The sequence below is a fragment of the Acartia tonsa genome, chromosome 10, assembly GCF_053477335.1.
Source record: "Acartia tonsa isolate MP-2025a chromosome 10, ASM5347733v1, whole genome shotgun sequence".
Classification (NCBI taxonomy): Eukaryota; Metazoa; Arthropoda; class Copepoda; order Calanoida; family Acartiidae; genus Acartia; species Acartia tonsa.
Window position 1 is genome coordinate 10,478,027 of NC_137269.1, and position 24,376 is coordinate 10,502,402.

At 35.3% G+C, this 24,376-nt stretch overlaps 2 protein-coding genes across 2 annotated transcripts in view; both read left to right on the forward strand.

Moving 5' to 3' along the window:
• The window catches only part of LOC145329363 (pyrroline-5-carboxylate reductase-like), a 400,948-nt gene extending 397,316 nt beyond the window's left edge, over window positions 1–3,632 (forward strand). The window contains exons 9-13 of the mRNA XM_080173443.1: window positions 836–927; window positions 1,970–2,045; window positions 2,462–2,569; window positions 2,716–2,838; window positions 3,323–3,632. Coding sequence (XP_080029569.1) covers window positions 836–927; window positions 1,970–2,045; window positions 2,462–2,569; window positions 2,716–2,838; window positions 3,323–3,361 — 438 coding nt within the window. The 3' untranslated portion in view covers window positions 3,362–3,632. The remainder of the gene's footprint in view (window positions 1–835; window positions 928–1,969; window positions 2,046–2,461; window positions 2,570–2,715; window positions 2,839–3,322) is intronic.
• A 247-nt stretch (window positions 3,633–3,879) lies between these two features.
• LOC145329361 (uncharacterized) lies at window positions 3,880–24,256 on the forward strand. Its single transcript, XM_080173440.1, has 13 exons — window positions 3,880–4,323; window positions 4,772–4,884; window positions 5,599–5,678; window positions 6,454–6,538; window positions 6,864–7,042; window positions 7,299–7,386; window positions 7,758–7,866; window positions 18,515–18,561; window positions 18,942–19,072; window positions 20,152–20,248; window positions 22,020–22,145; window positions 22,975–23,140; window positions 23,552–24,256. Exons 1-13 carry the CDS (start codon window positions 4,087–4,089, stop codon window positions 23,675–23,677), a joined length of 1,584 nt encoding a protein of 527 aa, XP_080029566.1. The 5' UTR covers window positions 3,880–4,086; the 3' UTR covers window positions 23,678–24,256.
• Window positions 24,257–24,376: the final 120 nt, after the last annotated feature.

Below are 24,376 nucleotides of genomic sequence, written 5' to 3' on the forward strand. Positions count from 1 at the left end.
ACAACTGTTTTTTTTTGTTAATCCTTTTACCCTTTATCATATTTTAAAATATATTAATTTCTCTTTGATGGTCTAATTTTTTTGTGTAGTGTAAATCTAATACATAGATCATTCTTTGTCTGGTTTTTTTGATATCTTAATATAAAAGTAATAAAATGTCCTTACTTGATAATCATTTATTGATATGGATTTCCTTTTGCGGTAAGCTTATAGAAGGTTTTAACTACTTTTACTATAAACTGGGAGCTTAAGATATAAGACAATGGACGATAAATTAATTTGCATCCTTAATGATGATAAACATAACAAACTTACTATAGATTTGAATTAAAAGTTCACTCTAGTTTGAGCCAAACTATCAAAAAGTACCCATGTTTTACTGCCAACTAAATAGAGATTTTACAGTCTAATGTCTTGGTCCCAAAGGAATATAAATCACCACAATAAAAAATTTAACTACCTAGGTACCTACCTTATTAAACATTATTTTTCTCAAAAATAAAAATGGTTCAATTCCCTCTCCTTACCTGACTTTAATGCCCCCTAAGTTTTTGATAAAATTTTTATGTTTCTTCAATACTTCGCTACTCGTGTATATAGTTGTTCTTGTTAATATAAATAGGCTCTTAATTACACTAGTACCCAAAATTCTTATTCATTAACTTTAAAAATGTTGGCACTTTAATTAAATCTCGAAATGTTGGTTTTATAAGTTGTTTGTTCCAACCTTTCAACCAATAGTTTGAATCTACAAAAGGGGTAATTTTGTCTATCATCATTGGGATTGTACAATGTACATCAATTTAACATCAATTGTCTTATCCCTATTTTATAGGTAGGCGAGGGGAGCGTGGCTGTGACATACAATATGAACTGTTCCCAAGAAGATAAAGTTTTAGTCACAAAAATTTTCTCCGGAGTAGCGAGGTAAATATAATTGTTAAATATTCCCACGCTTCAAAAAAATTTTCCACGCTCCATCGATTTTCCCCACAAAAAGTTTCCATGTTCCTTTGAATTTTCCCTACATAAATAAGTTTCCCTAGACTCAAAATAGAGATATAGTCCCTTTCGTGACAACGCCCTTTAAGGGGCGTTTCTTCGTATTTTCAAAGTAGCTTTTCTCCTATTTCTAGCCGCTGTAGGGGGCGCTAACCCTGAGGGTCCAATTGCCTAACCCTGCGGGGCAATGAATCATCTTACCCAATACAAGTAACATAACCTAATCTAAAATAACCTATTAAAAGACATTTTGAAAATACGACAAATCTCCTCTTAAGGGGCGTTGTCACGAAAGGGACTATACCCCAAAATAGTTTCCTAAGTCCATGGAATTTTCCCACGCCTAAAAAAAGTTTCAAATGCTGTTCTAGGAATCATTACTTATTGAATAAAAGACATACCTATAGTTTTAACTTTTTTGTGTTTTCTCGTCATATGTATGGCCCTGGGCACATCTAAAACGATGGTCTCTAAATAGTTTATCTGTTAGTAAGTGTGTAACACTTTTTGTTTGTCCTACTTTTTCACACTAACTATTTTTGCTATAGTCTAGATATAAGAATGGTTTTTCAGTTTCAAAATTGTTTAACGGAGCCTAATCAATCCTCGTAGAAAGAAAACCTTTTTATATGCCCATAAATATTATTTTAGATTTATTATGCTTAATTTTTGGCTATACCTTATTCCTTGGATGTCTGTCTGTAACTTTAGATCTTGCTAAACACTGGACCAATATGGTTCTCCTTCTTCTGTAGCTTCATTAAGGTCCAGGAAAGTTTCATAACTATTTTTTGAAGGATACCTCAAACCTCCCAAGAGAAATAACCCATGAAAAAAACTCCTGCCCCCTATTTTTTCTTACTTTTTATCTAAACTAAAATGGAAAGTTGTTGCTCAACCCCCTCCCTATCCCTCAAGTGCCCATTTAAGACTCTTTGGGCGTAGCCGTTAGTTTATATTATATTAGGGTGACAGAAATCCCGGAACGGCTGCAGAACGCTTTCGCTGCGATGGCAGGTTCTGGTCCGGCCTATATTTATCAGGTAAACTAACCAGCAGTTTTGCTGTGTCATGCAAGAGTTGCCGTCAATTCAATGATGTCCTATAGGTAATAGCGAAGCAACAATCATCTGAATTTGATTTATAGAAAAACATGGTAGAAAACATCCATAAGTAGCGAAGCCAATAGATAGTTATTGAATTTAGTGCTCCACAGGCATTTTGAGGGAAGCAACATAGTTTAGGTTTGGGACTTTGGACTGTAAACTAAAGTTGTCATATTTATTGGCTTGGTACATTTATTAAAGTTTGATTGGTAAGTTCCAAGCTTTTAGTATTATAACTTTTTCAACAAAAAAATTGATCTACAGAAGTGGGTAGGGTCTTGTTTACTATCATTGGGGTTACATTTAAATTTATTCTCCATTATCTTATCCCCTAAGATCCAATATTATTTCAGGTGATAGAAGGTATGGCTGATGGGGGCGTCATGATGGGTCTCCCCAGGGCGCTAGCTGTGGAACATGCGGCTGCAACAGTCAGGGGAGCTGCCACTATGGTTATGCAGGTAAGGGGTGGTTTAGATATAGTGATAGATTTCTTAGAAACAGTGAGGTTGCATTAATGAGGTCAATTGCAATGATTTCGGGTATAGTCAATTCTCGCCCCATTGATTCTTTAACTTTAATATTTTCAGTCTTGTTTTTGTTGTAGGAGAAAGAGAAGCACTCTGCACAGTTGAAAGACGAGGTGTGTAGTCCAGGTGGCTCAACTATTCGTGGAGTTCATAAGCTGGAGGAAGGGGGTGTCAGAGTGGCTTTCATAAATGCAATCCAGGTACCTTATCTTATATCAGACTAAGCTCCTATACAAATCCAGGCATCTTATAGTGTATCACACTATGCTTCTGGATATATCCATGTATCTTATTGTGTATCACATTATGCTTCTGGATACATCCATGTATCTTATTGTGTATCACACTAGGATTTTGAACACATACAGGTATCTTATTGTGTATCACACTATGCTTCTGGATATATCCAGGTATCTTATTGTGTATCACACTATGCTTCTGGATACATCCATGTAACTTATTGAGTATCACACCAAGCTCAGGGACACATTTTTTGTATTATTTCTAGCTGAATCAGACAATTTGGATTCATTTGATACTATTTGAAAAATACTCTAATAAATAACCCAGCGGGTGGCTTATGGCCAAAGTTTTTCTCCACAATTTTGAACTTGAAGTTTTTTTACTAAAATGATTTTTTCCATTCTCTTTTGGGTGTACTAATGGTTTCTTTTTGTATTTCAGGCAGCCTGTAACAGAAACGAAGAATTGGGCAAGAAATAAACAAAATATTCAAACTATATTCATTATTAAAGTTTTAAAAAATATTTTTATATATTGATTTCCTTAATCTGTAAAAATTGCTGTCAAGTTAATAAGATAAAACATTTGGGATCAGAACTTTTTACTAGCGATGATTTTGATAAAGCAGTATTTTTTAAATACTGGAGGATTTTTTTTTATTTTTAAGATTTTTTTTATAGAAATATTATTTTTAGTCGTTTTATAGTTTAGATTTTATTATTTTTGGTAAATAAACATTTAGATGAGTGTATTTAAATATTTTGATTAATATCTAAAAAATGACAATTAAGGGAGACGACTGAAACTCTCAGTGAAGATTTCTATGATCTTTTTGCTTCTAGTCTGAACATTGGTTTTTACTTCTGTCTTTCGGGCATGCTTCAAAAGACAAAAATACTTATTTGTTATTGATTTTACGATTTTAAGTACCTTCTTTTTGTTGTTGAAATTTTAACATCTGCCCAATAACTAAAGGAGGGGGGGGGGGGGGGGCGGTTTGTTTATCATGACATACCAGCAATTTTACAGCATACCAGAGATAATTGGGTAAATCTTTTTGGATGAGTCATAAATACCCCAAATTTTGGTATATTTCATAAAAAGCTGCGAAGAAACCACTGTAATCTCCGTTATCTGCCGCCTCCAAAACAATTTGTCCACATATCTTGCAGAAATAGGCGATTTGGAATCAATCAATTGAGACCATGTTGATTTTTTCAAATAAAGTTAATCCCTATAATTTATATTTCAGAAACTTTATGGAGGACGAAAGAGCCCCTAAAAGACCTAGAATTGATAATAATGTAGATGAAGAAAGTGAACCTAACAAAGAAGAAGAGTTTCTGCAAGAATCTTCAGAAAAATTAAAAACAATGGATTTGGACCCAGCTGTCCCCAAACCGGAAACTTCAGGAATACCAACATTGCAACAACGACCAGAGGTGGGTTAGGCTTATTCAGGGATCTTAAGGGGATAAGACAATGGAGGATAAATTGGTAAAATATTCACAATGATGATAAACAAAATTTCCCCTTCTGTACTTAGAAAATTTTGTTTTTTTGTCATTGGGGATGTATATAAATTTCATCAGCCATTGTCTGTGTGAAAAAAGGAATTTTATGTAGAGTTTTCACATAAATGTAATAATAATGATGGGATTCTTTGAAGGAAAAATGATTTACAACTTACTTTATATAATTAAATTCTACATGGAGTACTAAACTAACCCCCCCCCCTCCACCCCCTCTTATCTTAAAAATAGTTTCAAAATCATTTTGAAGTAGTTTTTCTTACCTAGTAATCTAACCTTACCTAAAGCAGTAATAATGCATATTATAAACTACTACCTCCCTCTTTTTTAATTTGAAGGTAAACGCCTTTTATTTCAGTTTGATTTGGAACAGAAGTTTGATTTTAAAAAGTTACCAGAAACTGCCCTGCGCAAGATATGTGAGAACTTGTCATTCATGGACAAGTCATCTCTGATGACTTTAGATTCTTGGTAGGTAGTTATTTTACTCTTAGCCTCTAGAGGGATTGCTTAACTGAAGTAAACATGCATAAGATTAGTATTTTTAATAGTTAATAATTTTGGTATAGTCTATTCGAAGGGCCTTTTTTCGGTTACAATTATGCGCGAATATAATACATTTGGCCTCCTTTCAAGTTTTTACTAGTGCTACGCCCTTTTATTCCTTTGTTCTTCCTTGTGATTTCAGAGCTTCGCTTTTATTGATGTTATCATTAGTGATGGCAATCCGTCGAATTATTGGGCCGGATTCGGATTCCGGATTTTTAAAAGAATCCTTCAAAAAAGTGGCAGACTCCTTGCGGATTCCGGATTCTTAATTTTGGCGGATTCGGATTCCGAATTCTAGCAGTATTTTAAAAGGCTTTTTAAAAAAGAATAAATGAAGCATGAAAAGCTGTGAAATTAAAATAAATACTTACAAAAAAAACGCAACTTTGGATGCTAGCTACCATTATACCTGTAGTTAAGAAGAAACAATAAAGTACTTTTTAGGTATATGTCTGATTTTAAATAAGTTTTGTCTGAAAAAAAAACTGTTATTTGTATTTGTAATTTTAGCCTACCAATTAAGAATCCGGAATCCGCTATTAAAAAACGGATTCCAGATTCGGATTCCAAAATTTGCCCAAAAATTGGGCGGATTCCGGATCCTGATTGCCATTCCTAGTTATCATCCTTGTAAAGGTTTCATTGGAGAGTGTCCTCCCTCTGTCCACAAAAGATGAAACTGGGAAAGTTTAAAATCAACATTGCGGATAATGATGGTATAATTTTAATAGCGAAGCATCTCTATGAATCACTTTGTCTGTCCGCTCGTAACAAGTTTATTAACTTGTATTGATATTTGATTGGTTGGTTACAAACTAGTAGGTATTGTTCAAACTTTACAACCAATAATTTGAATATACAGAAGGTTAATTTTGTTGATCATATTGCATTTGTGATTTATTTTGATATACCTTTTATTGATATCTGTTAGCAATTAAATATTCTGCCAGTCAAAAAAATACAAAATTTTAGTTTTTAGTAGCAAGGCTGCTGTATAATTTTACTTCTCTGCCCTTCAATCCATTAGAAATTTAATAGGTCAAACGTGATGTTGTCGGCTGCTAATTTAGAGAGACTAGGGAATATGCCTCTTATCAAAGCATAAAACCTGCTTGGTCATCTATCTATGGATCATGCAATAAAAGCCACATATTTTTTTTAATGGCTTCTTTATTTTCTCTTATATGATAATAATTCATATATTTTCTTGATTTATTTTTAGATTCATGAGAAAAAAAACATAAGATATCAGTGTTCTCATTCAAAGTGCCATGTTAAGAATAGAACAGACCCCCCCCCCCTCCTTATTTATAAAATAAATCTATAAAAAGGCGGGGATGGTTTTTTTGTTTAGTTTTTAATTTAGATCAGAGTTTGGGCTCTCCGCAGGGGATAGACATATGAATTGAACACCCTATCTCCGTAATTACAATTTATTTCCAAATTTAAGGGAGTGGGAGAGAAGGCATCAAAATAACATTTATTTTACAGGATACACAGTCTCGAACACCCAACAATGTTTAACTACTATCAAGAACTCTTCACTAGCTGATTACATGAACTTAGATATTTACTTCAGGAATTTTAATTTAGTTGACTCAGTTTATTATTTTTCCTAGCTAAGTTACTTATACTTTAAAATGTCCCCATGTGTCAGAGAGAAAACATATTTTTCTCGTCTTCTATTCAAGATAGATGGTTGATTATTTTCAAGATTATCTATACTATACTATACTAACTTAGTTGGTCAGTCTGTCAGTCATGCTACACAAAATCAATAAAAAAAATTAAAGAGAAAATTTTAATGAGTTTTTACCATATAGGTATATATTTTTTCAAGCCACTGAATTACTTTTTATTTATGAATGTTTCCATCCTTGTTCAACTAAAGCTCAAATATCCAGTCACATCATAGCGCAGGAATGTTACAAAGATATGAAACAAGTCCTGGATGAATACAAAGCTGTCATATCACGCCTAGCCTTCACCAACACTGGCAAGGAAATGTTTCTGTTGGAACCTGAAAATAATCTTCCTAACCTGACAAAATTAGTGTTACAACATCTTGAGAACAATTCAGGTGCTTTCACACTAAGTTAAGTACTGATAATCTCTATAAGTATTCTAGTGAATTAAAAATATGGGGAGGGTTAGTATTTTTCCTATGCCTAACCCTTCTGGGGCTACACGTACTTAACATAAACTAACCTAAAGTAGAACAAACAAATACTAACCCCCTTCCGTTATTTTCAATTTATTTTAATTTGTTTTTAAAATATTAATATAAATTAATAATACTCAATAAGGTACTTTTTGTGAAAGCCCCTGCATTTTAGTTGATGTAAAAGATGAGGAAGTGGTATATTTGGGTTCAGGACTTATCCAGTTATATGCTGAAAATCTTACCTCACTTAAACTTTACAGGTTATAATCTTTATGTCTAAAATCAGGTATCTTAAGGGGTAAGACAATGACAATATAAATATTCCACTGATAAGTTACACCTTCTGTGGATTAAAAATATGAAATTTTGTACACTACTAGTTTTGAACTCACCAATCTAGATTCAATAAAAGTACCCAAAGTTTTTGTGCCAATGAATAAGATTACATGGTTATCTGATCCTAATTATTCAGTATTTAGTTCTCAGGAGTAACTTTTAAGCAGCATTTTGCACCCATAGGCTTAAAATTAGCCAAAATGAGAGAGTTGCATTGGTTCTAGAATCCAAAAGTCCAAGTCAGCAAAAATGGATTTCCCTGATTTTCTATAACTGATTATTTTAATGTGTGAAGGAGCAAGGGATTCAAATATGATCTGAGTGGAATATCCCTTCCCAAACTGGAAAAATTGGTGTTGTGCTCTATATTTACTGACAAAGCTGTTCCCATTCTCAGAGCATGCAGGAAATGTAAAAACGTTAATGATATATTTTAACCAAAGATGGACTGTTTGTACTATATGTACATTATAAATGTTCTTATTTTAGATGACCAGAGGCACACCCATGAGAAGCAAAGCAAGCCTACATAAACTATTTTCACTCCTGAGCATACCCCCCCTAATTTTTTCTCAATTACTGAAAGTCTTGTACTTTCAGATAATCAATAATGTCAGATTCCTAAAGCTCATGATTGGAACAGTTTTTTCACCTCCTCTATTACCACTCTACTATTACCCCACTATTACTCAATTAATCAGCATTTTCTTATTATCATTAAGAACCTAACAATGGTAATATGTCGTGATTCTGCCTTATAAGAGCTTAAGAACTGTCAGTCATTTTCTCTTCCTAATGAGGTGAGACATTATCAGGAAATATACATCCCTGACAGTGAAAAAACTGACCTATGGTAGAGAACATACTACCTATAGTTAGTTATAAAGTCTTTCAGGAACCCTTGAAAGACACCTATAACTGAAAGTTGACTTGAACAGCATTAGGTTATAGTAAATTTTATAGTTGTTTTACAAGCATTACCTCAGGAGTTTAGAATCAGATCAAGATTCTAAATTTGCTGTATACAGCTATAATCAAATGAGGGAGGTCTGGACTACTAAACAGTCAGAACCATCTCAACAAGCAAGCACAGACACCCGTGCTTGCAAGCGATCTGTTAATAAACAACTAGAGTTTAGCAGATGTAAGTTATGACGAGGAGTTCCGGTAAATAAGAACTCCCGACCTATCAGACGGACATTGTCTGAATCTGAAGTGTTTGCAGGTGAACCAAGCCAGCTCACTGATATTGTTTTTCATGACTGTGAAGATACTGAATCTGGACCAGTAACTAGGTCCCGTAAGTGTACTTTACACCCACCTTTGGACTTCTCTAGAGTAAAACTTAAGAGAAGTGCATCTTTAGACAGTGTCAGACCCAAAGACACTAATCTGGTTTATACTGATAACCAGGAACTAGTACCAGAACAACCATTAAGTGCTAGTACACCATTTGGATCACAGCTCCAAGTTGAGTCTGATAATCCTGATCATCTATCTGGGATTGAAGATAGAGAGGATCTTGATTGGGATCCTTTTTCCCCTAATCTTACTTATAGTAATATACAGTCTATTGTTGACTCTGTTTTTGAGCAAGCTGAGAGAGGCCAAGACGATAACCTCCTTGGAAGCTTACCCAGAGCCTCCACTAGTACACACAATATTTCTGTAGGATCCTTGAGTAACTTATCCACCATGGCTCAAAAAGATCCTAAAGAATTAATGCTAGAGTGCGATAATGCTCACACTCTAGATGAAGACTGCGAAATATATATTACAGATTTGTTTAGTCGGACCCATGACTTTTTGAATAGCCAGAGCAAAGAAATAGACTTTGCTGTTAGAAGGTTGGGTGACAACCTTAATTATTTCAGGAGATACCCAACTCCTGAGTTTACACCTCAGGATATGGAGGCAGGTAAGGCATTACGAAAACGGCTAATGGAAAAGAGCCTTGCAATCCAGGCTCACTTGAGCAAATCTGCCAACTCAGAGAAAACTTCTGAGGATTTGGCTTCTGGAATTGAACAAATGGAAACTCCTAGACCTGCAGTAAATGGCCAACAATCTGCAGGTAGTAGCAATGACAATGATCAGAATGGTAATAAGCAAGGACTTCCATCAACCTTGCTTCCTACTGGTCTAAGTCAGCTACCTATGGCAACCAGAACTACGGACTGCCAAAACAATAGTTTGACTCTAGCAATTAAAAAGGCAAGAGTCCATCAAAAACGAGATCCTGTTTTAGTTGAACTAGCAGATCTTGGTGATTTGTTTTCTGAGTTAATTGCTATGGACTGTAATCAACTTGGTAAATTCAACAAAGCTCACAGCAGATTCAAGGAACTTCTTGAAAAGAGCCAAAGGGCCTTGAAGAAGGCTCGTGACTTGTGTGATGATGCAATGTCGTGCGAGCTTGCTGAGGATGCTCATAACCTCAATGAAGCTATTACTGAGCTTGAAAGCTTAATATATGAATGTGAGGGCCATGTTGATAATCAAAAAGAAAAACATGGATTCTCACATGGTAATATGCCCTCCAAAGATAAGATGGCAACTTTACCATTGCCAACCTTTTCAGGGGGTAAAGAAGATGAACTAAATTTCTACACCTTCAGGGAGAAATTTGATACATACATTGATTCACTCCCCTCCCTAGCAAATTGTGAAATTTTGTCCATCCTTAAAGAGAAATGTCTTAAAGGTATTGCAGCCAAAATGGTATCCTCTGAGGAAACCACTACAGCTGTAATGGATAAGCTTGCTTCTTTCTATGGCAGTAAGGACCTAATTCTTGCCAGAAAGAAAAAGCAAATACTAGAACTTGGACGCTGCCCAACCTCTGGGTGGGAGCAGCAATTGAATTGGCTGGTTGAGGTGCGATCCCAACTTGGATCAATCCAGACCTTTGCTGTTAAATACCAAGCTGAAAACTTGCTCTATTATAAGCTGGATCTTGCTAATGCTGTATCAGGACTTTTGATTAAAGAGCATTTTAAAGAGATCACAAGAACTTTTAGAGCTCAGGTTAGCATGGGATGCTCTGATGGGGAATTATGCTATAATGCTTTATTGCGCTATTTAGATGAAGAAATTCATCAAATATCTTACTGGCTTGCACACAGCGAAAGTAGATCTGTGTTGCAATCAGCCCAACCCCAAATCCAATCTGATAATGGAATTAGGGGGGCCAGGAACCAACCTAAGGCCCAAGGTGCTACATATGTTTCTTCAGAAACATCTGCACCCTCAAATAGTACTCAAATATCAAATATGGGTACTAAGTGCAGTCAATAATTTTTTTTGGGTGGAAAATGGTTGCAGCTACTTTAAAAAAGGTAGTTAAATAATAATTAGTTTATGAAAAAGTAATTTTATGGTAAAAGGTCCATCTAAATCACATTTGTTACTTGTTTGTAGTTCAAAAATTTTCTTAGAGTGACATTTTCATTTCGAAGACGACATTATTATATTTATAATATACGCAGCATTTATAACAACTTTAAAATCATCGTTACTTGACAACCAGTGGACGGATTTTAGATTGGTCAACGGATTTGAATTTATTACGACCAGGACTATTTTGTTGCCACCTTGGCTGACTAAATCGGCCAAGGAATAACCGGCTACGGTATTTTTAAATTTTACTTCTATTTTATGCAATTATTATCATGTCTACAACTTTAAAAACATCGTTACGCCACAACCAGTGGACGGATTTTAGATTGGTCAACGGATTTGAATTTATTACGACCATGACTATTTTTTTGCCACCTTGGCCGACTAAATCGGCCAAGGAATAACCGGCTACGGTATTTTTAAATTTTACTTCTATTTTATGCAATTATTATCATGTCTACAACTTTAAAATCACCGTTACGCGACAACCAGTGGACGGATTTTAGATTGGTCAACGGATTTGAATTTATTACGACCATGACTATTTTTTTGCCACCTTGGCCGACTAAATCGGCCAAGGAATAATCGGCTACGGTATTTTTAAATTTTACTTCTATTTTATGCAATTATTATCATGTCTACAACTTTAAAAACATCGTTACGCGACAACCAGTGGACGGATTTTAGATTGGTCAACGGATTTGAATTTATTACGACCAGGACTATTTTTTTGCCACCTTAGACGACTAAATCGGCTGAGGAATAGCCGAATACGATATTTTTAAACTTAACATGAAGAAAATTTGGGCCGATTATGTTCATCGGCCGAATCCGGCCGAAGTCGGCCGATTTCCGGCCGGCCGATAACAAAAACAGCTTGCTAATACTGTTCCAATTTGGTTACACTTTTAAGGGAAGGTTTATAAATGTCTTAGGGTTGGTTTTAGGCTTTGTGTCTGACCTCCATCAGACTCCCCAATAGGATAAGGATCAAACAACTAATATTCTAATATTATAGCTTCTAAAATCCTTATTTCTGAACCGATTTTTAAAAAATAAAGGTCTAGCAGCACAGTTATGGGACCTGGAAAACGATTAAAGCAATCGTTATATGCGTGGATTGAATCATAACAAAGATATTAAAAACCGCATGAAGATTTAGGGTTAGCAGAGTTATAAAATTAAAAAAAAAATTTAGCTCAAGGATATAAACTTTTCAGATAATTGGCAATTAAAATCCTTATTTGTATCATAAAAGGTAATAGCTGCACAATCATTCCATATGTTATAGCCATTTTAGAGAATATTGACTGCACTTAATGGGTACCCCAACCCCAGCTCTAGTATACACAGGTGCTGGCAAGAAACCAACTCCCATGAAATGTAACTTATGTCATGGGAGACATACTCACATGTACAACTGTGAGCAATACATTCAAGCTCCTATTAAAAATAGGAAAAAGCTTAATGTAACAACTAAGAGCTGCTACAGGTGCTTGCGACTGGATGCACAGGTAGAGTTTACTTCAATTGAAGAATGGTGGAGCAAACACAAGAATGATTGCAGAACCAATTTTACCTGTAAAGTTGGGAAATGTCAGTATTCTGTCCATAGAATGCAAAAACATATTCTTGTGTGCGCCACTCATGGTGATGCTAATGCTGAGAGGATGAATGAGTTCAAAAATTCACTTCCTGTTGGTCAAATGCCCAACACCTCTCAAATCAATTATCTTAATGGACCTACTCTAACTGATAATGAAACAGTTAATGCGTTAGTTCCATCTGAAGATGGTACTATTCCAGATGTAGGAACACCTGCCATATTTATGTGCCAGAAAATAAAGGCGCTAGATGGCTCTCATATATTTGTCTTCTTTGACAGTGGCTGTGGTGCTGCAGCTATTTCTACACATGCTGCCTCCAAAGTTGGCAGCACAGTGTTTCGCCCTGGCCCTACTACTATGAATGTAGCAGGGGGTAATACCATAATGTTACCACATGGTAGTGATAAATTCTACCTGCCTATGACAGAATCCCAGGTCAAGGCCACAATCATTGCTACCAAGATGGATCGCCTTACTGCACCATTTCCTGTCTGGGAATTGCAAGAGGCCTATCCAGATCTTGTCCGCCACTACAAGGGCAATGAAATCTTACCTACAGTACCCAGCAATATAGGGGGCTGTGAGGTTGATATCATATTAGGTATTAAATATAATACCTATTATCCATACTTGGTATGCACATTACCCTGTGGGTTATCACTCTATCATAGTCCATTTGATGGAGTTGATGGCCATGCAGGTGTTCTTGGAGGACCCCATCACTCTTGGGCTAAAGCCAAGGAAACCGTGTCCTTTATAGGTACAGCCTCGTTCTTTACCAATGAACTTAAGGCTTACAGATATATTAACAACTCATTGCTTGAATCCGGAAAGTCTTGGATTGCTGCTAATGAGGATGAGTTTTGGGAAATATAGGCTCAAATGAATTGGTTTACAGCAATGAAGAACCTGTAAAACTCAACAAGGATTATGATCTTCAAGATCTCAGTGCCAAGAAAAAGCTCAAACGTTACCTTGAAATTGAGCTGCTTGGTACAGAGGCCTCATACAGGTGTATATCTTGTAGAGGATGTGTGGATTGCAAGCATGGAGACAAGCTTGAAGCCACCAGCCTTAAAGAAGAGTCTGAAGATGCTCTTATACAGTCAAAGACCCATTATGACACTGAAAGGAAGAAAATAACTGCTTCCCTTCCTTTCACCTCAGATCCTACAAAGGATTTAGCGCCTAACAGGCATATTGCTCTGAAAATCCTGAAAGGGCAAATGAAAAAGCTAGCTAAAGACCCAGAAGCTAAAGCTCAAGTCATTGCCAGCCATGAAAAACTTGCCAGCCGTGGATACAGCTGCAATGTTAAAGATTTACCTCCAGAGCACCAGAAACTATTGGTGGATCTGCCAGGTGAATATTACCTCCCTCGGCGATTTGTTGCCAAAGAAGGCTCTCTTTCAACTCCCATAAGGGTAGTTTTTGATGCATCATCCCGTACAGCAACTGGAAAATCTTTAAATGATGTCCTTGCTAAGGGATCAAATAAGTTGGAAAAGATTTTAGATCTCAACTTAAACTTTAGATCTGGTCCATATGCTTTCTGTAGTGACATTCAGATGGCCTACAACCAGATTGCGCTGAACCCAGAACATTACAGGTGGCAGCGATACCTCTGGTATAAGGACCTTGATCCAGATGGTCCTATTGAAGAGAGGGTTATTTTGACAGCCATATATGGTGTCACTTCATCTGGAAACCAGACCTATGAAGGTATCCAGAAACTTGCAGATCATGTGATCAAGAATCACCCTCAACATGCTAAGGGTGCAACCACATTAAAGAACAAAACATATGTGGATGATACAAATGATACTGCTTCATCAAATGAAGAACTTGATGAGATCATTGCTGGCCAAGTCTTCACTCTTAAAGAGGGAGGAATGGCTGCCAAATCATACACTAGAACTGGAGTACCCCCAGATGAAAGTGTTTCCAAGGATGGAGAAACAGTATCCTTCCTTGGCTACCGATGGAATCCTGTCAAGGATTGCCTTATGTTAGATGCCAAAGAACTCTTTCTTGGCAAAATTAAAAGAGGCAAGCGCCCATTGCCAGTCCAAGGTAATCTTAAAGATGCACTTGCATTGACTTTTACTAAGAGAACCCTTCTTAGTAAAATGGTTGGCAACTTTGACCCAATTGGGTTAATTACACCCTGTTCTGCTAAATTCAAATATGATTTTCATGAAATACTCCATGAAGGTAAAGGTTGGGATGATTTGTTGCCAGAGAAGTATCTAGATGTTTGGGTTGACAACATTAATATGATGGTCCAAGTCACTGATATTAAGTTTCCAAGAGCAGTCATGCCCAAAGATGCCTTAGAACCCATAGACCTCTTTGTTAGCATGGACGCTAGTCAGCATCTTGCTATAGTTTGTGCTCATGCCAGAACTGAGAATAAGCATGGACAGGTATGTGTCAGGTTAGTTGCTGGCAAGTCTAAGATAGTCAGTGGCTCCACTATACCTAGAGCTGAGCTAAAAGCTGGTGTTACCCTGGCTGAAACAGTTATAAAAAATTTAAAAGGCAAAGTGCAAAAAGTCACTTATGTTACAGACTCCTCTGTTGTTCTGTCCTGGATCAGTCAGGACACTAGGCCAATGTCACTTGGCATCAGAAGCTCTGTTATAGAAATCAGACGTTTCTCTGAAGTAGAACAATGGAGACACATACCATCAGCAGAAAACATAGCTGATTTAGGCTCCAGGATGAATGCATCTGTGAAAGACATCGATGAACATTCAGAATGGCAGAATGGTAAGAGATGGATGTACTTAAAGTATGAGGACATGCCACTCAAGAGAATTTCTCAGATAAACTTGGATAAGGAAGCTGAAAATGCTGTCAGCAAAGAGATATCAGTGAACTATACTGATCCCTTACCAGGTAAGTCTCAAATTGAAGAAAGGAAGGTATACAGTAAGTATCTTTACCTACCTACAGCCTTACCATGGCGCAAGGCTGTTAGAGTCATTGCAATCTGCAACAGATTTTGCAAATATGATTTTAAGTCAAGGCTAAAAGCTGACCAGCAAATGACACGTAGTAGCAAGACCAATGCTGCTGAAAAAGCCATGTCTCTCTCTCTCACATTCACACATGATGAGTTAGCAGAAGCAGAAGATTACTTCTTTAAGAAAGCAACAAAAGAAGTATATCGCTTTAGCAATCCCAGGGAGTACAAAAATAATTCCTTAGTTAAGAAAGGGATTTTGATGTATACTGGAAGGATTTTGGAAGGACAAGCTATCAATGATGTTGAAAAGATTATGTCTGACATAAGACCACTTAGTTTTGTCAGACCTATCATTGATAGATATTCACCTGTAGCATACAGTATCATGTTATATGCTTACAATGAACTTGTTCATCACAGAAACACAAATACTACCTTGAATGAGTCTCGGAATATTGCCTTTATATTAGGAGGCAGAGACTTGGCAAAGGAAGTAAGAGCAGCTTGTGTGCATTGCCGCAGGTACAAAGCTTGCCTTCTTGAAGCTGAAATGGCCCCAGTCCATGAAAATCGACTGACCATAGCACCACCTTTTTACTTTGCACAGGTGGATCTTATGGGACCATTTACAGCAATCTGTGAACACAATCACAGATCATCAGTCAAGGTATGGGGCATGGTAGCTAGAGATCCATCATCTGGCGCTATAGCTGCCCATGTAATGACTAAATATAGTACTGAAGCCTTTCTACAAGCCTTCATGCGATTGACACTTCGCTATGGGGTACCTGCTAAAGTTTTTTCTGACCCAGGATCCCAATTGGTCAAAGCAGGTAAAGATACTAAGTTGTCTTATGCTGACATCACTCGCACCCTAAATGGTAAATTTGATGTCACTTTTGACCATGCAGTAAGTCCTACTGCTACCCCTAACTTTCAAGGTTGTGTTGAAAGAAATATCAAAGAGATTAAGAATATCTTTACCCAAACCTATAGTGGTTTAAAATTGGATGTTGTCTCATATGAAACAGCATTTAGTTATTGTGCAAATGAGCTCAACAACATACCTTTATGCCTTTCATCTAAAACAGATGATTTAGGACATGTTGACCTAATAAGTCCTAACAGACTTATAATGGGGCGCAACAACCGTAGAGCCCCTACTGGGCCTGCATCACTAGCCCAACCAGGTAGACTGTTAAAACAGATCCAGTTAATGACAGAATCCTGGTGGAAAGTCTGGCGAACAGAACATATAATGAATTATGTTCCTAGACCTTCCAGGTTCAACAGAACAACAGTTCAACCAGAAGAAGGTGATATTGTCATCTTTAAGAAAGATCAGGAAGAACTAAGTTCTGATCATATTTGGCGAATTGGACGTGTAACTGAATGTATAGTGTCTAAAGACAACATTGTTCGCACTGTCCGCATCCAGTATAGAACAGACTGGAAAAATAAGTTCCGTGAAACTACTAGAGGAACTAGGAGTATTGCCAAACTATTTGCTGAAGATGAGATCCCTTTCATTGATCAGCTAAATGAGAGTAGCCTTCATGCTAATGCTCTCTATTTCAACTATCTGAAGACCAATCAGAAAGTTTATGATCTTAGAGACAATGAAGCTTACCCACTCATTCTACCCTCACCATGGGAAGAAGATTAATTATGTGTGTATAATTCATGTACATAACCTTTAAAATATAAAAACAAAGCAAAAAAAATATATCAAAATCCTAAAAAAAAACCAATATTTAACATTGTATTATTATATGTTTATTAATTGTGATAAAATATTATCAAATAAAAATTTAAAAATACATTTATTATTATTTGTTATATTTCAGCTTGCAATCATGGGAGTACCTACTGGTCATTTCTCCCGCCCCCCCAGTGTACTATATGTACATTATAAATGTTCTTATTTTAGATGACCAGAGGCACACCCATGAGAAGCAAAGCAAGCCTACATAAACTATTTTCACTCCTGAGCATACCCCCCCCTAATTTTTTCTCAATTACTGAAAGTCTTGTACTTTCTTTCAGATAATCAATAATGTCAGATTCCTAAAGCTCAGGATTGGAACAGTTTTTTCACCTCCTCTATTACCACTCTACTATTACCCCACTATTACTCAATTAATCAGCATTTTCTTATTATCATTAAGAACCTAACAATGGTAATATGTCGTGATTCTGCCTTATAAGAGCTTAAGAACTGTCAGTCATTTTCTCTTCCTAATGAGGTGAGACATTATCAGGAAATATACATCCCTGACACTGTTAGGCATAACAATCCGTCCTAAATCAAAAAGGGATTTCTAGCAGACAAAAGTTTTAAAACATATTTAGTCACATATGATACAATCCAATAATATGAACAACAAAAATTTTGGAGGTTAGTTTCAAGAAATTCAACTAGGTATTTAAAACTGACTTATTTTGTATGGATGAAATTATAAAGTAGCTGTCTTTTCACTCCAATAATATGGCCAAATTGTTACTTCACTGTGGTCTTATTAGTCCAATTTCATAGGGAGGTATCTAGATCTAATGGTAGTGTTTTATGTGACATGAATGATGTATCTTTGTCAGTCAATAAAGGGAGGGGGGGGGGGGTTAATGCATTCATCTCGTAATTAATGATTAAATGGCACTTAGAATCCGAATTTCGTTATGAAACTTGGCATGAGTAATCCTTGATATGTCTATTTATTTTCCCTAAATCGAACAAAAAGCTGGAAAAGTAATGGCTAACAACTGGCGGCTCAGCCATTTAGTAATTTTTTTGGCTATTTTCAGGGTAAATCTGTCATGAAACCTATCCCCACATAATTTTCTTTGCCGCTCCAAAATGTTTTCAAACAGTCCAGACAGGATTGTTTAAAACTATTTGTGGAGGGTATCTTCACCCTCCCAAGAGAAAAAGCTCATAGAAGAATTCTCCAAAAAAATATTTTTCTTATTGAAACTAAAATGGAAATTGGTGGGTCGACGAATTCCCCTTACCCTTTTTACTCAAGTTCCATCAGGGGGCGTATCTATTAGTTTTAATTAACGTTGTTCATAAACTGTAGGAGTACCATTACTCATCTAGAAGTAAGTCATTGGATTAACATCAGGTCATTGTCATTCAAAAATATTGATTTTAGAAGCAAAGCCACTCTATAATTCGAAATATCTGTAATTCAGAAATATAATTTTCTTTACTGCTATTCAAGATAGACAACCAATTTTATTGTGAATATTACCTTTATTGATAAAATCCATTAGATTTTCTTTACTGCTATTCAAGATAAACAACATTTTTTTGTGTATATTCCCCTTACTGATAAAATCCAGTAATTAACTTACTTTGTCCGTTGGTTTGTTGGTCATCTTAATTTTTTGCTTTGGCCATAAAACCTTATCTTTACTCTGTGCAGAACACCGTAAGTGCATATTAGGTATAGAAGAGCTTTACTTTAACAAACTCAATATTTGAATGTCATGAGTATTGCAGACCATTGATGCCGGATGATTACCACATACCCAACCTCAAATACTTTTCTGTTCCAAGAGACAATGGAAATATATTACCATATGCTAATTTTATTCGGACAAATGCTGCTACCCTAGAAGTTATGTCTGTAGGTGAGTTGTGAGGTGTAAGTAACAGGGGTAAGTTAGTTCTATGTCTGTCCATCGAATATAGTTGTTTCTAGAACAACATATTCTCCAACTTTATCAAACACTATATTTTAACTAGCAGCTTCTCTCTTTCAACCCTAATAAATTGAAATAAAAATATTATTCATTAAAATCTTTTGGTATGACAGTATCAAAATATTTTTTCCCTTTGTTCTGAGCATCCAGTATATAATTTTGCTTTCATCATTGGTCTGTCATTCACCATACAAAAAAAAATAATGTTTCATGTTAACTTTCTTCAATAAATCTATTCTTGATCTTAACAACAAATACTCTCTAAATCTTCTTGCACATATTCACATCCATGATTTATTGTGCTATGCTACTTATGAATGTTGCCTTCCTTGTTTTATTTAGTAAAACAACATTTTATGAAGAAAACTGTAAAGGAAACAAAGTAGCGGGTTTTGTTGTATTTCCACAGTAGCTTATCTCCTATTTCTAGACCCTTTGGGGGGTTCTAATTCTGCGGGGCCCATTTCCTAAACCTGCTAGGATCATTAACATTTACGTAACCTAACCTAAAATAGCTATATCAAAAGCTACTGTCAAAATACAACAAATCCCACTTCTTTATTTTCTTTCCATGATCCAAAACTTTTTTCTTTCTACTTCAAAATCCGGTTATCTGGCTGGATATCCGGCATTATAAATCCGCCGGATATCCGGTAACAGGCCAAATGTGTATCCAGCCCAACTCTTAACATTTATTTATATATATTGGTCAGCTTTTTCATTCAGTAGTAGGTGAGAGGATGTAATTTTCCCTTTATTGGTGAACATAAATAATCAAATATTAATTACTTTTATTCTTTCATAAATAAAAGAGATGTATTTTTTTTTTTGAAAATTAGATTTTTCTATAATTTAAAAAATTAATGTTAAGCTGAAACACTATTTGTGAAGTTAATTGAAAAAAAAATTATAAAATTGTTTACTAACATCACTATATTTAATATCTTGGGAGGATGTAAATATTCATTTTAGTTTAAGTAAATAATTCATTTACAAAATTTGTATAGGTGTCCTTCGAGCAAGTGTAGAACCTCACTGGCCAGAATTTCCCAAACTCAAACAATTGAGCCTTGTTTATTCTGACATTGTCTCAATACTTCCAAGGTAAACTGAACCATGGGTGCTTTCCCTAAAAGTATCTTGTTGAGCACTGATACCAACCCCTTCCCCCTCTCAAACATTTTCAGGGGTGTATATTCTACATGGGATCCCCTGCTCAGGGGGGTGGGGGGAATAAGTGGTTGGAGGGGAAAAAATGTAAAAATTAAGAAAACTAAAAACATTTTTTCCATTTCCCCCCCCTCCTTGGTTAAAAAACCAAAAAAAATGTGTGGTAGGAGGGATAAAATAAATAAAATATAGAGTTCTTTAAATATTTTTCCATTTTCCCCCCTTCTTGGTGAGAAAAAACTAGGGGAAAAAAATAAAAAATTTTGTAGCAGGGGAAAAAAATAAATCTTGTGCAGAATATACACCCCTGAACATTTTTTTGAAAATAAGGGAGTTTTGTAGTTGTTTCCCTATACCTAACACCCCTACAGTGATATAACCTAACCAAACAAACAGAACCCCCCCCCCCCTCTGTTATCTCCAATTTAAATAAAAAATATGATAGGAGAGGATAGTTATCAGAACTCAACAGTTTTCCCATAAATATTATTTATTACCTTGAAATTAATGAAAAAGCACAAAATCAATCCTATTTTTGTTGGTAACAAAACAAGGAGAATTTTTCAGCTGCTCTTAAGATTGGACAGCTGAAATTTTGGTAAAAATTCCCAGTACAAATGAGCATCCAGTACATAATTCACTTGGTCTGTCAATCATACTAAAAGTATTTAAGGATTAAAACATACAGTGTGTCCCTCGCAAACTGTTTTTAAAAAAAATGTTTATTACTCCCTGTATATTTAGGCTATCAGTAAAATAAAATGGATTTAGCAGCCTACTACTGCCTGTTTTATAGGATAATAGTGATGAAAAATCCACAAAATAAACAGGAAAAAATCTAAGATGTGTTACGTAAGAGGTTGATTTAATTGAAATTAGACTAATTCACAAGAAAATATTTGCCTTGTTAACTTTAGGAACTGCTATAAGCCAAACTTCTAATAGCAAGAATCTGAGGTGTACTATAAGTGAAAAATATGTAAAAATACGGATATTATTAGTCTGTTTTGCTTCAAATGCATACTAAAACCTGAACTCACAATTTTTTGTTGGACTACAATGCTAGTTCTTATAATGTCTGGAGTAAGTCTTTGTGATCCACCATTTGACTACCAGCTGCTTTGAAAGATAACCAAGGCAAATATTCTTGTGGTTCAGTCTTATATTTATTAAAATAAATATGTTATGTATTGCCTTGTAGATTTTAGCTTTGTAGATTTTTCATCACTATCCTATAAAAACAGTCAGTAGTAGATCAAATATTAAGTGAGTAATAAGCATTTTAAAGAGAAAAAAACAGTATTCGAAGGACACATTGTACTTAATATTTTGTTGATATTTAATTCTTCACTTATGACCTTTTGTACATCTGAGCTGGATCTTTAAATCATTTAGTGGTGTGCTAAATCGGGGCGATCCAGTTCGGCGCACCTAGATATTATTAGATTTCAATCTTTAAATCAAAATGGAATGGGCGAACCAGCGCGCGCAGTGGCGCGGTACTGGCGCGGCAATGGTACTCAACGAGTGCCATTGCCGCACGAAACCGGGGTGAACTGGATCGCCCCGATTTAGCGCACCACTAAACGATTTAAAGATCCAGCTATGCTTTTAAACCACATTGTCCCTATTTCCATCCATGACTTATTTGTCTCTGCTACAAATATGGACGTTGTCATCCTTGTTCACAATGTGAATATTTTAGATGCGCAACGTCTCTCGAGTGTTTGGTTGTGTGGAGATGCAGTGAAAATGTTGACATATCCCTGGACTCCCTGGTGCTCCCCAAACTAAGAGACTTGTACCTCATTGAAACTAGTTCATACACAGCTAGGAATGGTTCAGAGATATCCTTGTCATAATTCAATTGCCAGGGAGGGTACTCCACTGGTACCCTATGTTTTCATATTTGTTGCCTCCTCAATTTTGGGTACTTTTATTGAATTTTGATTTGTTGGTTCAAAACTAGTAGAGTCCAAACTTTTCTAGAAATAAAAAGAATTTATCTACAGTAAAAGTAATTTCTAGAAGAAAAAAAATAACTTTATGGGATTCTAGCAATTGTTCATATTTTTTTAACTGAAACTTTTAAACCCTTTTTAAAAACACTTCTGTGAACTATCCAGTAGGGTGCCCCAGAAAAACCATATTTTTTGTTATTTTATTAAGCACACTATTTAAATCTAGTAACCTAATGAAGTGATGACAATTGAACCCAAAAATAAGGTTCTAGGTTCATTATTTCAGCTATGTAAATTTTTATTTTTTATAGGGGTCCAAATTGGAATTGAAGAAATATGGCTTTATGGTGCTCCCAAAAAGGTCTCGAGGAGTAGAAACAGGAATTAAAGTCTGTTTTAAAATATCTTGCTTTAAACCTGATAATCTCAAAAACCTCTAAAAAAATGCTAAATTCCCCCCCCCCAAAAAAAAAAAAATCTTAAATTGGTGGGTTTTTAGCTATTTCTCACATTTGGAGTGAGATATTTTAAAACAGAACTTTGGTTCCTGATACCCATAAGAGAGGAAGTAAAAGAAAATTAAAATTGATATGATTAGGTAATGAAATGGTTTACAATAGTGTGCTAAAAAATCTTTTGGGGACACCCTACCAACCTTTAATTTTAAGCTTACACCGATATCTTATTGAGCATTGGTTTTAGAGATCTAATCAAAAATGCAACAAAACTGGAATTTCTCTATGTATATGGTCTCAATGGAGACATAGAAGATATATTTGACGAGGAAAATGATCTGTCAAATGTTAAACTTGTCCTTCTGAATGAACATTCACACACTAAAACAGAACTAGAAATTTTTGAAAAGGTAGGTACACATTTCTTAAAAGATGACTACATGTAATTCTCTTCTAAAAAGACAACATTTCATTCCACTTAGGTTTTCCCTTGATGTGCTTTTTTTAACTGCAGTACCTATGTGTTTAAACATAGAGATAGGGGACATTTAACTATAAATATTTTTCTTCTATGATTTGTTAGGTCAAAAACTGGGGATTTTTATTAAATCTGGATTAGTTCGTGTGAAATAGCTAGCAGTATCAAAACTTTTAAACCAAGGGTTTTTAAGTATTTCCTAGTATCCCCCACCCCCCTCAACTTATTTTTAACATAATTTGAAAATTAAATAAAGGGGGGGGGGGGGTCTGTTGTTTTTTACTATGCACTTGAGAGGGAATATTGAATTTTAATGACTTGTATAATTCATTATATTTTTTAGGCGCTACCTAATGCTGAAATATCGTGTGTTCAAAGGCGGTCAAGAAGATTAATGATTGAAAACCGCGGGAAAAAACTCGGATACAATCCTGCATTCCTTAATCAACTGTCTGCCTTCTTACATTAACATTTATTAATCAGGGACATGGGGGATATTGGACTTCAAATTACACTAGTACTTGACAGTTTTATCACTGCATTATCTTATTCTAAGGTTTAAAAACTTTGTTTACTTCTATTGAATTTGAATTGGTATTCCTAGATATAAACAAGGATGACAAATCTAAGAAAAAAGACAAGTGACCTGCAACAATTGCAATTAAAGAGCAACAATGCATTTATTCAACATTATTAATCCAAAATTTATTCTTAATCTGTCCCAAAATTACTTAAATACAGCTGAAATGTAGTTAAAGGAAGTGCATTTATAAGAATTAAAATTATGACATGATACTGCACCTTACCTGGAAGGAAGAGTTATCAACCTCATCTTTTAAAGGTTTAGTACAATATAAACAACCTTGTCTTGAGATGGGACTTTTGGTGATCTGCCCAATAAAATATTTCATAGCTTTTTTAGGATACCTTTATTATGCATTGTAATTTATTGACATATCATTGTATTGTTATTTTTTTACCTACTTTTTTTACTTTTACGTATGTATAATATATATAATAAAAAATAAAATAATGATAAAGATAAAAACCTATTTCAATTGATCAGAACACACCACATCATACAAATGACGTTAAAAATAGTACCTACTATTGCCATGTACTACTACTGTTTGTGACACACTAATACATATTGAGATAGGAGAAATGC

What these genes read in the sequence shown, in the direction of transcription:
- LOC145329361 (XM_080173440.1), top strand. Translation starts at nt 4,087, where the DNA reads ATGTTGATTTTTTCAAATAAAGTTAATCCCTATAATTTATATTTCAGA. An exon ending in GAAACTAGTTCATACACAGC is followed by an intron (nt 22,146 to 22,974) that starts TAGGAATGGTTC and finishes GAGCATTGGTTT; the next exon opens with TAGAGATCTAATCAAAAATG. An exon ending in AACTAGAAATTTTTGAAAAG is followed by an intron (nt 23,141 to 23,551) that starts GTAGGTACACAT and finishes TATATTTTTTAG; the next exon opens with GCGCTACCTAATGCTGAAAT.